Genomic DNA, 18,762 nt, shown 5'->3' on the forward strand with positions numbered 1-18,762 from the left:
AAAGAACCATACTTTGATTGTATTTTGCTTACTTTTTTTTCCCTAACAAAGGGTACAGAAAATCTTAATGTAATAGGTCCCAATTGAGAGACTTGAAATTTTACATCTTAATTTTTTTAAAATGTAAGCATAATTTGTTGGTCGTATTAGGTGTATCTACTTTTTAATTTTTTATTAATTATGATTAACATTGTTGAAGTATAAACTAAATTTAGTATTTGACACAAGAAAGTTAAGTCTAAACAAGTCTAATCGACAAAACCCAAAGATAGAAGATATTATTGAAGAAGATATAAATGGTATCTAGTTTTTAGAAACTCTAAAATATCTAGCTTTAGAAACTCTAGAATATACTTGTGAAATATCTAGAATTTTTTGTGAGAATTAGTCACATGTGTAATTCTAGAATTATCTCAAAGTTTAGCTTGCATGAAAATATCTTTGCACTAGAGTCTTTCATAGAGTACTATAAATAGGGATGAGTTCTAGCTATTTTGTATCAACCAAAAAAAAAAAAAGAATTGAGTTCAAGTGCGTAATTCCCCACTCTCTTTAGTATTCTCTCTTTTCCATAAATCTTGTTCAATTGAACAATAGAAATTCCTACTCTTCCAATAAACGTATCTTAAGATACGTGATATTTATCCTGATACGATTTATATAATTGAAAACACTGGTTTTGGGTTAGCCCGGGGTAGAATCAATTCTTGGTTTCGCCCTTGCCACGGGGATACCAAAATAGAATCCCCTGTTCGATGCGCTGCATAGCTATGTGGACGGCATGAACATCCGCGCCATGAAGTAGAACGGCATTGTGTTCGTGGAAATGGACGCGGGAAATGTGGACGGCACGAACATCCGCGCCATGAAGTAGAACGGCATTGTGTTCGTGGAAATGGATGCGGGGAATGTGGACGGCACGAACATCCACGCCATGAAGTAGAACGGCGTTGTGTTCGTGGAAATGGACGCGGGGAATGATACGCCAAAATTGCCGCTGTAGTGTCGCACGTTGTTGCACTGCAGCGTTAATGTCTTGAAGTAAGTCTGCTGGAGGTTGCAGATGTAGTCGTAACAACCTGGATTCCCTTAGTAGGAGAGCATCACAGTGGGCCTCCACCTCATCCAAATGCTCACTACATTGTTTTAGCAAATTCCATCACATTTTTTTGAAAAAAATGTAAAGCATAAATAAGTAGGATGATAAGAACGGTCCGTAACAGATATTTAGCACAAGTAAAGAGTTGCTTATATATAACTTGTATCTGAGACAAAGAGATAGACGAAGATAGAAGAGAGACTAGAAGAGAGAGAACTTTGATGTCGCATGCCTTGTGCTTTCACGAGCAAGAAAACGAGGAAGATTGGGAGGAGAGCGAGTGTTCGTACATGGATTACAACGTTGCTATGGAGCATTTGTTGCTTTTTGGATTTCGGCTGTAAAATGTTTTGAATTACGCTACATCTAGATAGGTACCCTATACATTTTGGGCAAAAAATGGGACACCCCTTCATAGATAAGTATGTTTAGTGGAAGTGTTTTTTGTTTCACATAAAATGCCTGAGTTCAATTCTTGGTAGGATACTTTTTTGAAGTGTCTCTTTGCCTTTTGAAGTGTTTGTTTGCCAAAAAAAAATTTCTCTAGTTCGTGTACGAGAGGGCTACAACATAAACAACAAGATTTTGAAATTTTTAAGAATCTAAAACATTTAGATGTATAACTAATACCCAATACGAAACACAATACGTAAGTGCTCCTACCAAACCAAAACAACCAAAAAGTGAAAAAAAAATAAAAGTTTTTCAATTCATATTGCCTCAATCATGCGTGTACAAGTTCACAAGTGAAAATATACTACTCCCTCCGTCCCTTTTTAAGTATCTTGCTTCGTAACTTCAACTTATTAAAAAGACATCATCATTCTACATTTCACATCAACTTTTTCCTCCACTTTCCTTACTTACCCATCATCATTACACTTTTACTCACTAACTTTTCAAAATAGAATCTACTTTTAGGGGCAAAATGGAAAATTCACCAACTTTTACGCACTAACTTTACAAATGGACACTTATTAAGGGACAACCCAAAATGGAATACTGGACTCTAAAATAGGGACGAAGGGAGTAGATAATTATGGACTCTTCCAAATCGGGGGTGGCCTTGGCTCCCCATAAGCCATCCTTTAGTTCTGTAGCTTCGATCCTTACTATAATCAGACTCAGTGGCGTAGCCAGGAATATATATCAGTGGGGGCATTATAAAAATAAAATCTCCGACGATAGCCAACTCCCGACAACATCCCACTGACCCATGACTTGATGGTCGTTAGTGATGCGGCGTGATTTTCGTGTTGGTTGTTACATCATGTTACAAAGGAGAGTTTTCAAGTTTTGTATTACTATTTTGTTCACCCATGCACTTAAACACTAGGTGAACATATGCGCATTAATCTTCAATAAATTCACCGAATCTTTACTTTGATATGATTGTAGACATTGATTTTGTAGAGCTTATTTGTGCAACAATTCAAACAAGTCATTCGTATTTTAACAAGTATTTAATCTAATAACATGTGTCTTGCTTTAAATATTTGGTAAACTCAAACTACCAATTTCAAAAAAAAAAAGAAAAAAAAGAAGAGGTGTAGTGGGTGCAGGTGCCCCCAGTGGGAATAGGGATCAGACTCCTCATTAGCGGACTTGCGTTCAGTTCTATCTTTGATCCTGACTATAGACGTACTCAGCTCGTTAGCAAACATTGCGAGCGCATAAACTGAACCGGACTCCAGAGGCCTACAAAACTAATTAAAATGCGTCATTATTCAAAGAGGTTGAGGCAAAGGTCTAGCTAGCTGCAGAAACTAGTCAACTGGAAATCAATTTTAAAAAGTACACACATATGTGTACATGAATATATATATACACACGTAGCCGTAAATTAATTGCAACGGGCCAATGTAAAATGCTGACCAAAGATGCTTATTCTAGAATCTAGATAGATATACGCGCCTGTCAAATGGGTTTCAAACCACCCAACCCTAACCAACAAACTACATCAAAAAACTAAATGCGGAAGGCGCAAAAGTCTACGACTAGCTCTCTTTATCACCCCTTCCTCTACTACGGTACTCAATTTCATTTTTCAAGAGTGTTTTGGACGATTTCGATTTTAAAAAAGTCTTCCAGAAAAAAGAGTTCTCTTAAAATTCAGACCCATTGATTGCCGAGAATTGAGACAAACGGTGAGATTGGGGGAGCGCCGAAAGTGACCAAAGGAAAAAAAAAAAAAAAAGGAGAGGAAGAAAGGGTCAACTGTGCAGACACTTTTCATTGCTCCAACTTGCAAAACATTAATGCATGGTTCATTCAATGAAAGAGATGATGTTACCATGCATGCATTAAACTCGATCAACTTCGATCATCCAATTTTCATGACCCTACCTGTCCCGTTATCATGCTTGTGTGGCCCTAAATCATTTTGTATCTATATACGTACGTACATACTATAAGCATTGCCACAAAATGATATATATATGATGATGATATGGATCCATTAATTAATTGTTGATGAATAATAATGTAATTAATCCTCCTCTTTTCCAAATTCGTTCTATCGCACAATTGGCGTGGGGTCCAAGATAAGTGTGTAGGCCGCACTCCAATATGCTAAGAAAGGGGTGGCACGTGCATGTGGCATTGTGGCGGTGCCCCAGGAGCACTGAATAATCACTTATTAGATAAATTTAAATAAGCAATTTGAACCAAACATATCCTAAAAAAAAAGATATCAAAGAAAAAAAGAAAAGAAAAGAAGGAAAATTACATTGCATTTGTTTAGTCACGGGAAGCATTTGACAAATGAATTGACAAATCCAATTTAAAACATAGACTTTTAAACCATATTCTAGAACCACGTACCAAATGGCTCTTTGTCTTGTACTAATGAACAAATTACGCGTGATTATTTGGTTTAAGTTATTTAATTAGGTAGAAAGAGAGATTATTTGGTTTTAGTTGCTATTTTTGCCATGCTGCATGCACAGTGGTAATGTATTAGTGATCATTGATATGTTGCAATAACATGCCGACGTTGCTCCGGCAAATGGAACCGATCGAGACCTCCCCAAGGGCCATAAAGATCCCCTGACGACCACTCGGACTAGAGCCTAGCGTCATTCACGCGTAGGTTTGAAGATATGGTAATATATTTATTCCTTTTTCTTGTCAAGGATTGATAAATTTTGCGCGCGACTGACAAATTCTAGTGAGAACAAATAACCCCATGTGAAATTTCTTTTTATTTTCCTCTCCTGAAAACCCTCAGTAGAATTTAATCTCGGAAAAATTCGACATTCTTATTTGACGCAAAAATTTGGTGGGGGGGTTGGTGGGTATTAATAAGTGGATTTCTTTTTTCTTTGGTATTTAGCCCCTAAATTTCCTTTTTAAAACAATTCCAAGTGGTTTATGAATTTTAAAAATCCATTTTTTCACTAAACTTAGTTATCAATTCTTCCCAATTTTCGCTATTTTTTCTCAGCACGGTACTATACAGTATACACCCCCGCACAAAAATCGTACTATGCACCATTCAAACCGTTCGTTTGGCAATCCAACGGCTCGAATCTCATCTCCACCATATAGCATCAGAGCCGTACATTACGAAACAGTTTTACATTTGTTTCTTACATACTCACCACTTCTAGAAGTTTTTCCTAATTTTCAACTACAGCCCCCAAGAAGAGTAAACCCGGCCGTACTAGAGCCGTCCATTATTTTCCTGCTTTTTTTATTGGCGACGTACTCCAACAAAATTCCCAATTTGCCCCTCCCTGGATAGTTTGCTCTATAAATTCACTTCAACACTGTCCCTCTTCTTCATTATATCTCAGCTAGCTTTCGTTCCCATTTCCTCACCGCATAGAAGATGTCTAAGGCGAGCACCATTTGCATAACAGCCCTCCTCCTCTTCTTCGCCCTGACGTGCACCGCCCGGCCGGGACCTCCGTTTTCCGATGCCACACCGATGAAAACCCAACATGATCAGGTACTTCAATCTCGTAAATTAAATAAAGTTTCATCGTCATTTACGTCCGAATTTTTCTGGGTACGTTTCTGGTAATTAAATTGATCTTATCTTATCTGATTTGAGATTTTGTTTTTTTCGGTCAAAGGATGTCAATGAGGTTGAAGTTGAGGGGATTAATTGTGAAGGAGTTGGAGAAGAAGAGTGCTTGATGAGAAGAACACTGGCGGCCCATGTTGATTATATATACACCCAGAAGCAGAATCCATGATACTTTTTCATGTTGCATATATATATATATATATATATATATATATATATATATATATAGATATGTATATAGTAATATATATAGATACACATATATTAATGTATTAATTAATTCTTCACCCAGTCTTGGTTCTTCTTGATTTTCCATTTTTTCCATAGGATGATGTTCTATATTGTATGGCACTTGCATGGTGATCATTATTGAGGTACTATATCGAACATTTCAGAGATATATAGCATATATAGATGCTTTTTGAATTTCCAAATTGTTATTTTGTGTTTATATCTTGGCCTCTACTCTCCACCACGAACAAGTCTTTCAAATTTGAAAGCGTTACAATTCAAACATGTTTTTATTACTATCCACGTACTAGTACTCCCACGTACCGATATTACGCTCTTTCTTAAGTTAATTATGAGTGCCTTATGATCTCCTCGCATCATGTGGTAGTTTCAAACCCTACAGGCTCCTATCTAGGATGTTGGGGATAGGGATCAAGTCAAGAAGCTAGCGATGACATGCATTATGTGTAAAAATGTGGAATACATGTTAACGTCAAAAAATGGGAAACAAAAATATGAGATTTTTGACGCCCAATGTAAACGAATTGGCAGTAGATGAGGATGAGATCTTATGATATATTAACCGACACTGGGTGGTTTAGGTTTAGATGACCAATGTGAAGAATGACAATAAACAAAAAGGAAATTAACCAACCTATTTTTTTGGCCAGGCCGGGCTCCACATGTAATTATAGTCACGCCAATATGTTTTGCTCTAGCTAGCTTAGCTAGCCTCCACTACACACTGAACTTTTGATGTGGTCTACGCATGCCCTGTTATATTCATGACTATTAATCATGCATTGACTTTGAATAGCTGGACCAAGGCAAAAAGTTTCATATATTGTATATATCTTCAATTATATCCTCAAATATATACTTTTGGACGAAGGCAAAAGTTTCAGTAATTTCAGAAATGGTATTTGTGCTCGATTTTTTCTTATAAATGAACTTATAAAATCACACAGAATATGATATTCAAAGTTCACTAAAAGGCAAAAAAAAAGAGTACATTTGAAGAAACAAAAATGATAATGCCAAAACTGTTTGAAATGAACAACTCGTTTCGTGTAACTCTCATTTAAGGGGACCCGAGGATCCTGCCAAGCGCATCCTGACAATCCATCTCAGCAATCAATGCTTCAGATTTAAAAGCAAACTCTTCCAGAAAGAGTTTAATCCGGACCGTTGAAAATACTTTTGGACGATCCAAATGAACTCGGCAGGGTGTTTGGTAGCGTCTTGTTTGGCAGCATCTCCTAATCCCATTCAAGGCCGAGGTGGTTCTAGACTTTAATGAGAAAGCCATAGACAGGCACTATTCTAGAACACTATGGATGGATTTTCCAACAATGATTGACCAAATTACTGGCCAACAAAAATACATTTGACTCTTATTACGTACTCGGTCCAGAAATGGTACTAGCGGTCACCGCATGCATTAACGATGGTTGAATTTTCTTGCATTCCTCTTTGGTTTGATTAGCTGGCTGGGTCGTAGCAATTATAACTTACACGTTAGTACTCTTGGAAAAAGTCTACTATAACCAGAAAGGGCCAATCGATCTATTCTCCAAAATATATATTTCTCCCTCTCTACCAAAATTTATATCCGGTCTGCGAACGATAGCTTTAAAATAATGCATTTTTTTTTTACTACGGCTCCGTTTGTTTGGGCATAAAATGTTTTCTGGTAAACTACTTTACCTATTTTTCGGTGTTTGGTTGTGTAAAAAATGAAAAAAAATATTTTCTATTAATTGGATAAAAATGACTTATCATTAAATCTTCTGTAAGTTATTTTCCGAAATGAACCAGCTGTCTTCTGCTACAATTCTCACTACTTAGTTTCATCGATCGTTAGTCTTGACCCACGTTCAATTCTAATATTCTCAAATCTCTCAACCGTTTAAGCCATCATCTCTCTTTCTACACTATTTTGTCGATTTCTGAAAATATTTTTCAAGTGCCAACTAAATACCAGAAAATAAAAGTTTGAAGTTTGTTTTCTGAAAAACATTTTACATCGAAACAAACAGAACCTAAATATCAGTTTTTTTTTTTTTGAAAGGTACTTAATATCAGCGAGTTCTTCTAAGTTTATAGAAAAAAGTTGAAATGTATAATATATTTTTTCTCTTATAACACTGACACTCCCTAGTATCTTTGTCAAGTTTCTAAAAAAAATTTCTTTCATGCACTTGTTTTTTTTTATGAACACCCAATATCAATCTGCAGATTTTAAAAAATTTTACATTCTAAGTTTATTCATTTTATGTTATGGTTGTCTGCTATGAAATTAAGATAGGAAATTCTAATATCATATTAATTAATGTGTCCCCACCGAGCTAAATTCCTAGCTACGCCACTATCTGGATTCAAGTCTAAGGGTTTGTTCTCTTGGGCTGTCAGAACTCCCTCCTCCCTCCTTTCTGTCTCTTGCATGATTTTCAATAATTTTCTCTTCACTTATTATTTTTAGGGAAAAAAACTGAAATGGTCCCTATAGTTAAGTGTTTGTGTCAACTTGGTCCCTGTAGTTGTAATTGGCTTAATTTACACTATGTACTTTCCATTTTGTTCCAACTTGATCCAATTACTAACCGCCGTTAGTCTGCCGTTAGTCCTTTTAACAGCAAAATCAAATGGCCCCTTTTTTGGGAATTAAAACAGTAATTCTCTCATTCCCCTCTTGCCCTAATATTAGGGGTGAGCACGGGTTGGGCGGTCGGGTTTGACCCTCGAACTTGACCCGATATGGCGGATAACAAATGTTTTAGGCCCGCAAACCGAACCGAAAAGGGGTAAGAACCGTCCACGATCCCGATTCTTTACGTCACGTCGGGTTGGGTCGGGTCCGACTAAAAATCGAATTTATCTTTATGAATTGGTCGGGTCAAGTAAGACATGCACCAACCCGGAACCCGAACCAAAATCTGATTTTTAACAGAAAATGAACTCGTACCCGTTCGAAGCACATATTCGACCCCGCCCGGGACCTTTCAAGTCAGGTCGAGTCCGCGGGTGGACAAGTTTTTTGCACAGGCCTACCTGATATACCTCTGAACCGAAACACAGCTCATTCTTCCATTCTCCATTGATAAGGAGGCACCTGAGAAGAAATTTGGCTATAGTTTTCTGCAAAAAGTTGTCCTCTAATTCAGCATTTTCATGATCAGCCATGAGGTAACATAATCACTGGTATTGTCTACCTATTTAACTTGTAGACAAATAGTGAGATGCCTTATTTTTCTGCATAGTACTGAAAATGCATGTAGAACCATGTTCAAAAGTCACAATATGATATAGATTCAAAGTCACAACACGATAAAGAACCATGTCCAAAAGTCAGAATATTACATAAACTTAGGGATTGTTAGGCTAAATAAGCCTAGTGGCTTAATTTTTTATCCTTATTCAATTTTTTCTGCATTTGTTAGTTTTTTTATCAATTTTTTTGGGATTATTGCTTCGTCATAATGAGAGGAACCGAAAAAATAAAAAATTACCATCAAAATCCATTTTTTTGAATAAAGACGAAAAAATTGGCTTTTTGGTTTAGTTTTGTCTTTATTAGCTTATTTTTGTCTTTATTTAAAAAGACTAACTGCGGACTAACGGCAATTAGCAATTGGACCAAATTGGAACAAAATAGAAAGTACAGAGTATAAATTGAGCCAATTACAACTACAGGGACCAAATTGACACAAACATTTAACTACAGGAACCATTACGGTTTTTTTCCCTTATTTTTATTTATCTATCTCTATCTCTCCACTCCTTACAATCCATATCAAACAACCGCTTAAATGTCGCCTATCGCCTATCGATTTTTAAAAGAGAAAAGAAGAAAACAAGTGGAGTTTGTAACTAGTAGAGAGAATAAAGTAGAACAAGGTAGGTGAAAATTTGACGATTCCTATGGGAATTTTCAAAACGCTTTTAGAAAGGTTTGGTGGCAAGTCGTAGAACCTGGACAGTTTTCTGAAGTTTCGATTTTAGCATGCACCAATTATTATCACATATTGTAAATGCGGTTACAACATTTTTTTGGGTGCACGAAATGGAAGTGCAGTATGACCTACGCGAGGCAGTATTGTCCCATCACAGCGCACCACAATTTGTAGGGAACACTACCTGACGTATGTCGGGACCGAAATTAAGGCCCAACCGCATGTGAGTGGTGTTATATAAGGAGTATTTTTAGCCCCAACAAAAGACTATGAAGACTCGAACCTAATCATTGTCCGATTAAGTCCGAATTTTCATTACTGAACGAATTCCCTACCCAAATCCTTACCCATTTACCTACCCAAATCTAAAATTTGGTAAAAACACTTAAAACTCATCTCCAATGCCATGCTCATTTTCCCACCAATTTTGAGATTTACCCTTTTTTTTACTCAAATTTGGAGAGACCCAAACCCATATCCATTTTCCTCAACACCTCTTTTCACTTCTTAATATTTACCAACGTGCCATTTTAATTCAAGTTTTGGAGAAAAAGCCTACCAAACACTAGATTTGGATAATTAAAAAAAGGGGTATAGCATTGGAGAAGACATACCCGAATGAGGCTTTTGACCCAAATTTTCACCCAAATTTAGCTTGAAAATTGGGTAAGAATTGGAGATGATCTATAGCGCTCCTTTCCATTTCAGCCCATATAGATTGGGCCTAGTTCTTTTGGGAACCCCCCTCATGCCTTCTTATCTCCAGAATATTAGGCCAAGCCCAAATTTATTACTTGACAGACCTACCGCCCAAGTATAAAGAGGCTGGTTGGGCCCAACTACAGAGTGTATGTGTGTGTGTGTGAGAGAGAGAGATGTGGCGGGAGACTGCAGTGAGTGTATCATTTTGTCATCGTAACGAAGAAGCGGAAGAGGCGCAAACCAGATCGCACATAGATAGATAGATATAGCGATAGATACTGATTTCTCAGGTATTAATTACTTAATTAAAATGGGGAATCAGTTGGAGAACCTCGTGGAATCCATCAAATCCAAGGTGAGATCGCTGAAGAAGAAATCCAAGTCCAAGAAACCGTACGTGAAGATGGATAAAGATTTTCTCACACACTTCAGTTAATGTTTGGGTACTTTGGGCAGGGGGTCGATGTACCTATAGATTGTTTCTTATAATCAAATCCGTGACCTTTAGGCATGGAAATGGGGTTCGCCTCCAATTCAGTGCCTTTCCTCCAGTCTATTGTCTGTAGGAAAATACTGCGGAAAACAATAAACGATTTTACTAATTTCTGAAAATTACAACATGAACATGAATTGCAAGATTACAGAATATGAAATGTAGACATAAACTGTAAATAGGGAACAAGAATTTGCAAACCGAGACCCGTTTTGTTCAACAGTGCCCAAATTCGCCGCCTCACCGGTTCTAGAGGTTGTGTCGGTGTTTGTCTTCCAGGGTTAACTCAGTTCCCACTCAGACGCCGAAGCACTGCCGTAGACTGTCCGTCGAACCAACTTGTGCATGTACTCTCTTTCTAGAAGAAGAATAATTTCAAGAAGAAGGAGAAACTCTTGGATTTCTTAGTGTGTTCAAATAAATGAACCGAACTCCTTTATATAATCGATAAGAAGGCTTCTCATTGAATACGAGAATTCAATAGGGGGAACCTACCCATTCAATAGGGCCAATTCAATATTCATACTGAATATAGGGAATTGAATATGGGGAATTCAATTTCTGGAGAAAAACTGCTACAGTCATTAATCCAGCAATTGATTCTATAATCAAATCGTGGGTTTTATTCTGGGCATTCAACCCAACGTTAATCAGTCGCGCACAACTAATTCTGTAACTGGACCATCCAAACGCGAATAGTTCAGACGCAATAAAGCACAATCAATTCCAAATCAATCTAGATTAGACTATAGACCACAAATCTCGAACCACAGGTCGCGGGCCCACGAATCCTGAGCTCTGGCCCCGACCCCGGTCTAATTTAGGTGTTTGGTGACGACGCGCACACACGTCATTTGACTTTTTCAATTCCCATAATTAGACAATTTGTCATTCATCTCTTAATGGAATTTGTTCACTGTTGTTGGGCACACCTCACGAGGTGTGGGTCCCACCAAATTCTCTTTGGTTAAATTCCATTTTCCAACAATCCTCCACATGAATGAAATTGACGGAAACCGACTTGAAAGACAAAGCTGACACGAGAGAGAGAGAGAGAGAGAGAGAGAGAGAGAGAGAGAGAGAGAGAGAGAGAGAGAGAGAGAGAGAGAGAGAGTACAATGGAAAAATCCCGCATAGGATAGGTAGCTTTTGGTCTTGAACCTTCTTTTGTGAAGACCTATCGGATTTACTGGCTGACCAGTGAACATGATGTCTTGAACTGTTCTGCCGTTTGTGTAAACCGAGACAACAGGCCTCACACGGAACTTCTCCAAACATAGTTTAGTTCTCACTGTTGAGTTCACTTTTGGCCATGACACCACTTCCTGGTTCTGCAAGTATTTTTTCGAGAATTTCGCCTTCCTAAATTCTCAAAGAAATGACCCCACTTCATGCTCACAGAGGTGACCTTCTTATAAGGGTATCCTGCTATACTCCGCCTGACATTCCAGCACATAAGAGTCATTAAAAGCCAATGTTTAACCTGTTTCCATTTGCAGGTATCACTGTTTCGCACCATAGGAATGAGCAAGAGATCTTGTCTCCACAGTGATCGTTCTCCATTACTCGCAAGTAGGTTGTCCCATTGAACCTAGATCTTGAGATCTCCAGTCAGTTAGGTTGGGTTTCCTTCACGGTAACACGAGCGTAGTAAGCTTTAGCCCCATTCCTTTTGATACTTTCTCAACTAGCTCTTTTAACCATTTGGTTAGCGGATCCGCAATGTTGTCTTTTGACTTCACATAGTCAACAGTAACAACCCTAGTTTAGAGCAATTGTCTAATAGTATTGTGTCTACGACAACTTACTATTATACATGTTACACTGTGCCCTTCCGATTGCTAATTTACTATCGCAATTAATGCAAATTACTGGCACAGGTTTCGACCATCTTGAAATATCTTCTAAAAACTGGCATAGCCATTCTGCCTCTTCAGTTGCCTTATCTAAAGCAATGAATTCAGATTACATCGTAGACTGTGCAACGCACATCTATTTTGAAGATTTCCAAGAAATAGCTGCACCATCAAATATAAAGACTTATCCACTCGTGGATTTAAAGTCTTTCATATCAGATATCCAGTTCGCATCACAATACCCTTCTAGTACTATTGGATATCTAGCGTAGTGCAGTCCCAAATCACGAGTATACCTTAAATAGCGTAGTACTCACACTATCGCCTTGCAGTGGTCATCCCCCAGATTACTCGTGTATCTACTCAGTCTGCTAACTGAATAGGCTATGTCGGGCCTTGTACAACTCATCAAGTATATTAGACTCTCAATTATCTGAAAACACTCTTTCATATCAGATATCCAGTTCGCATCACAATACCCTTTTAGTATTATTGGATATCTAGCGTAGTGCAGTCCCAAATCACGAGTATACCTTAAATAGCGTAGTACTCACACTATTGCCTTCCAGTGGTCATCCCCCAGATTACTCGTGTATCTACTCAGTCTGCTAACTGAATAGGCTATGTCGGACCTTGTACAACTCATCAAGTACATTAGACTCTCAATTATCTGAGAACACTCTTTCATATCAGATATCCAGTTCGCATCACAATACCCTTTTAGTATTATTGGATATCTAGCGTAGTGCAGTCCCAAATCACGAGTATACCTTAAATAGCGTAGTACTCACACTATTGCCTTCCAGTGGTCATCCCCCAGATTACTCGTGTATCTACTCAGTCTGCTAACTGAATAGGCTATGTCGGGCCTTGTACAACTCATCAAGTACATTAGACTCTCAATTATCTGAGAACACTTCAATTGGGATACTCCTACTCCCACATTCTTGGATAAGTGAAAATTCACATCCACGTGAGTCCTTGTTGTACTTGTATCAGACTTGCTAAACTTTCTCAAGAATCTTATCGACATAACGAGACTGAGATAGCGCAAGTCTGTAAGATATTCTGGTGATTTTAACACCCAGTATCACATCTGCAAGGCCCATATCTTTCATTTTTAGGTGGGGGTACAACTACCTTTGCAAGATACCCCCACATTCGAAGGTAACTGTAAATCACACACCTCAGTGTGGATTAAATTCAACGCGTCGGTACTTCTTTCAACTCATTGATAAGAAGTCTTTGTCACTTGGACCCTCACAAGGCGATCACTTGCCTATCCTGCTCATTCCCTGAACTAGAGGAACTTGTTCCTGCAGGAACCACCGTTGGCGCACCAAACAGATGTGGTCACACCACTTGGGACAATACCATCTCAAGTATTCCCATGGTTGGAGCCATTTCTACAAGCACTTGGCCCCAACAGAGCCGAGTACAGAAAACTATATCCACCGAGCACATCAAACATAGGATCGCAGTCGAGCAATGTCAAGGCCAAAGCGAAGTAGACTACTCCAGAGGCCGAAATAATCCAATGATCTGAAGCCGAGTCGCGCATGACTGACCGAGGGTGTGGCCAAACAGTTTCTCTCTTCCATTAGTTTTTCCCCAGCATCATTCTCATGCTTGAATGTGGTACGGTTATACATGCATCATAAGATCACCAAACGATTCCCATGAGTACCAACCAAAAAAGCACTGATTATGATCCCTAAACTTTTTTCAAAAAAACTGATCTCAAGGACCACTTATCTTTAACACAGTACTAACGGGGAAAAATAATGGAGTAACTCAGTTTTTGATTTCCCAAAACCCAATTAAGCACACCGTTTAATGCTTTTACTAATATCCCAAAGCACTTTTCGGACAAAACAGTAGCAATGTTTGACTACTCAAAAATATACTCTGTAGTTGAAAAGTCCACAAGGATTAGTATATATATATATATATATATATATATATATATATATAGAAACCACAAGAAATGTTAGACTATCAAACAAACTAACAGAAATGAGATAAATGAAACATTAACATTTTCCTTTCAAAACCGATAGGAACAGATAATGCCATGCCTTCGATCAGTTTCTTTTTCCATTCCACCAATGGAAAATAGAACAAGAAAAGTTTTCGCAAACCTTCGAAACAGGTTCGTTGGTTCTTTTCCTTTGTTCCCTTCCGAACACCCTCTCTGTCCAAAAAGTTTTCCACTGCACTGCCAAAGCTTTCACAAAGAAGTAGTAGTACGGCGGTAAAGGAATTAAACCCAAAATATATATTTGGATACCAAATAATAATTAATTGCATCACTAAGTGCCGCATTAATACAAAATTCCAACGGTCCAAATCCAATCTGTTTTCAAGACTCTACCACAATGGAATCATAACGGTTTTTCCATATTAAGAGTACAGAAGAATCATTTAGTGGAGAATCATCAGCTGCTGATATGAAACCCAAGCAGAGTACTACTCAACTCCGTGAAAACTACTACTAGTACATTTCTTTTTTCCTTTTCCAAAAACACAACACTGCTAGAAAATTCCACGTGCTTGAAACTGCCCAAACCAGCTCACAAACAACTGTGAGAACAGAACATGTCATATGGAGATGGAATATAAAATAGAACTAGATCATTTGACAACCAGAATCAAAGAAATCAGTCCAAGTAAATATTATGTATGCATATACATAACCAATTAGCAAATCCATTACCAAACGGTAATCACTATTTTAATACTATAATAATAATAAAACAGTCAACACCAAATAACAAGTAATAGCCCACTGAGATGGAGTAGAACATTATTTCAAATAATTTGAAACAAAACGTAAGTTGTAAAACTCGGTTTTCACAATTTCCAGAAATCGTTTGTAAACGGTTTTACAATCCTTTTTTTTTTTTTTTTGAATATGTCAATTTCATATCACCAGCCCGAAGGCAAAACAGATTCCATCAGATATACAAGAGTGAACCAAAACTACCAAGATTTCGACACAGGCACCCCCTGTAGGAGCAGGACCGACGAAACGCCTAGATTAAGAACCAATCTAGGTCTAGATAGTAGAGAATCCCTCCGGATCCCAGTTCAAACCCGCAATAAACATTTTGCTCTGTTGAAATCTGAAAAAAAACCAACAACAACCAAGAAACAACTAAAGAAAAGCTCAGCTCTCCTGCCAGAGTAAACACCGAATGGTTGATTCACCCATGGTTCCCGGAGATCTGTACGCCTCCTCTGTCGGATCGGGTCGTTGAAGCCGAACACACCAAGAACTTATCGCCGCACAAAACCGGCATCGATTACATCGGCAGACTCAAAACATTACACAATAATCGTAGATGCAACCAATAAGCTAAAAAAGAGGGAAAAAAAACCGAAAATAAAATCAACTGAAGGGAACCCAAAGAACACTGATTTCTTGCGCTGATTTGACCCACTGAGTCGCCCCACTGAGTCACACCATTGAGTAGCCGAGTGAAATCGAGTTCACAGTCAACCGCTTCCCCGGAAGAGAAAACAAGCTCCATAGCCGCCGCCGTCGGCAACTGGAGGCTTTATTCGCCGGAGGGGGCACAAGCCACCCAACATCAACCCAGGTCAGATTAGTCCCAAAACAGACCTACCGAGGAGGAGAGGCGGGGGAAGAGCAGGGTAAAGATGTGTTTGCGGTGGGAAGGACACGGTGAGGGGCGAACGGCGGCGGCGGTCAGTGAAAGGCGGTGGAAGAGGTTAAGGAGGTAGAGGATCCGGTCTGGAAGACCGGCCTGAGGTTGAGGACAGGTGGCCGGCGAGACAAAGAGGGAGGGGAGGTGGGCCAAGGAGAACGGCGGCCCCACCTCCCCGAATCTGTGGCCGAGAAAAGCGAAAAAAGGCGCGAGGAGAGGGGTGGACTGGAGGAAGAAAGTGAAAATGGATCAAAATCAAGAAACAATCTGGTGAAACCCTAACTAAGTAAGGAAAGGAGGGATGATACCCTAGAGAGAGAGAGAGAGCCGCAGCCCCGCTCAATAGTTTTGATCACAAAACCATCACTATTTTCTAACGGAGACTTTGTCTTAAGATTGTAGGAAAATAGTGCGGAAAACAATAAACGATTTTACTAATTTCTGAAAAGTACAACATGAACATGAATCACAAGATTACATAATATGAAATGTAGACATAAACTGTAAATAGGGAACAAGAATTTACAAACCGAGACCCGTTTTGTTCAACGGTGCCCAAATTCGCCTCCTCATCGGTGCTTGAGGTTGTGTCGGTGTTTGTCTCCCAGGGTTAATTCGGTTCCCACTCAGCCGCCGGAGCACTGCCGTAAACTGCCCGTCGAACCAACTTGTGTCTGTACTCTCTCTCTAGAAGAAAAAGGATTTCAAGAAGAAGGAGAAACTCTTGGATTTCTTAGTGTGTTCAAATAAATGAACCGAACTCCTTTATATAATCGATAACGAGGCTTCTCATTGAATATGAAAATTCAATAGGGGGAACCTACCCATTCAATAGGGCCAATTCAATATTCATATTGAATATAGGGAATTGAATACGAGGAATTCAATTTTTGAAGAAAAACTGCTACAGTCATTAATCCAGCAATTGATTCTATAATCAAATCGTGGGTTTTATTCTGGGTATTCAACCCAATGTTAATCAGTCGCGCACAATTAATTCTGTAACTGGACCATCCAAACGCGAATAGTTCAGACTCAATAAAGCACAATCAATTCCAAATCAATCTAGATTAGACTATAGAACACAGACCTTGAACCACAGGTCGCGGGCCCACGAATCTTGAGCTCCGGCCCCGGTCTAATTTAGGTATTTTGTGACGACGTGCACGCACGTCATTTGGCTTTTCCAATTCCCATAATAAGACAATTTTTCATTCATCTCTTAATGGAATTTGTTCACTGTTGTTGGGCCCACCTCATGCGGTATGGATCTCACCAAATTCTCTTTCGTTAAATTCCATTTTCCAACACTGTCTAGTCCGCGTTTTGTGAACCCATTTCGGATTAACGTCGATAATCAGAACCGTTGGTGTCCCATTCTGCAATAATAGCAATTCCCACCAAAAAGTGAGTGTTAGATGACATGCACGTGACGACCAAACATAGAAAAGGAAAGGTCTTGTTGCCTAGCTAAGGTATAGTCCGCGTCCGTATGAATAATGCCATGTGGTGCAATTTTGTTCCTTCCAGTTTCATTTGTGGACCTTTCTGGATTTTCTCTGAGAGACAAACATGCTCAGGTTACCACTAGGGGTTATGCCCAATTGACAATGGTTATTTTTAGGTTTTCGAAATTAGTTGAGGTGTGCGTAAATTGGCACGAATATCCGATTATCAAATTTTTTTTTAAAGGGTCTCCCTAACCTATACCGAATGAGAATATTCATTAATACCCAATTATGATACCTTTCATTTTCACCGTACAAATCAATTTTGCCTCTCTTTGATAATTCGATATCTGAAGGGGAAAGAATCACTACTGTTCATTTCAAAACACGTGAACTTCCAAGATTATCTCCGTCCCAAAATTTGTTCCATTATTCAATTAAATTTTAGGAAAAATGACGCCCCAGGACGTGTTTTGATAACTAATACCCGTCAAAGGCATACTGAAAATATCCTTGACTGGTATTAATTATCAAAACACGTTCTTAGCCGTCATTTTCCCAATTTTTTTTTTTCGAATGTCGCATGATCTCTGTCCTTTTTAACGTTAATTGACTCATTGTATTTTCCGTCCTTCAATAATTCCATATTCAAATTGAGTCACAAGGGTGGTGAGAACAAATCATTTAAGTTAGAAAAAAAGAAGTGATGAAAATTATTAAACTCTAAAATTAGTCTCTCAGTGATCGATTAGTTGATGTGCTCGTAAGCTAAGGAATTGCTATTAAAGAAAAACACAAAAAAAATACCGGAGCTCACCTTTTTTTTTTTGTTTTTTTAAAAATCGGCTACTGGAGCTCACCTGTTGTTTAATATGCGTAGTACTACCCATCACTCCATCTCCATGTCCTATATAAAACCAGACAAACTCAAAAACCAAACCATCATTCTATATATGATTTCTATCTCCACTCCCCTTTCAAGAAGTACTCCTTCAACATTTTCCCGTTTGGAAGTAAGGTAGGAGGTTTCTAAGAGAAGCAACTCCTAATTTTCCTCTTAAATAGTCAAATTAGACAAAGAATACAGGACATCCTACGTACCTTAAGATTACTCTTAGCGTTGTGGATCGCTTGGATCTCGGGTTAGGGGTTTGATGTCATTATTCATTTTTTCTATTAATCTTTGTATCATTTTTAGATATTAATGAAAATTTTTTTCCCACTAAAAAAAAAGTTGGTTGGAGTAAGGTTGCAACTTGCAACTAACTTTCCAAAC

At 38.4% G+C, this 18,762-nt stretch overlaps 1 protein-coding gene across 1 annotated transcript; it reads left to right on the forward strand.

Moving 5' to 3' along the window:
- Positions 1-4,793: 4,793 nt before the first annotated feature.
- On the forward strand, positions 4,794-5,566 carry LOC131307796 (phytosulfokines-like). The gene is made up of 2 exons (XM_058334486.1): positions 4,794-5,051; positions 5,179-5,566. Exons 1-2 carry the CDS (start codon positions 4,932-4,934, stop codon positions 5,299-5,301), a joined length of 243 nt encoding a protein of 80 aa, XP_058190469.1. The 5' UTR covers positions 4,794-4,931; the 3' UTR covers positions 5,302-5,566.
- The last annotated feature ends 13,196 nt before the right edge of the window (positions 5,567-18,762 follow it).

The sequence above is a fragment of the Rhododendron vialii genome, chromosome 11a, assembly GCF_030253575.1.
Source record: "Rhododendron vialii isolate Sample 1 chromosome 11a, ASM3025357v1".
NCBI classification, from domain to species: domain Eukaryota; kingdom Viridiplantae; phylum Streptophyta; class Magnoliopsida; order Ericales; family Ericaceae; genus Rhododendron; species Rhododendron vialii.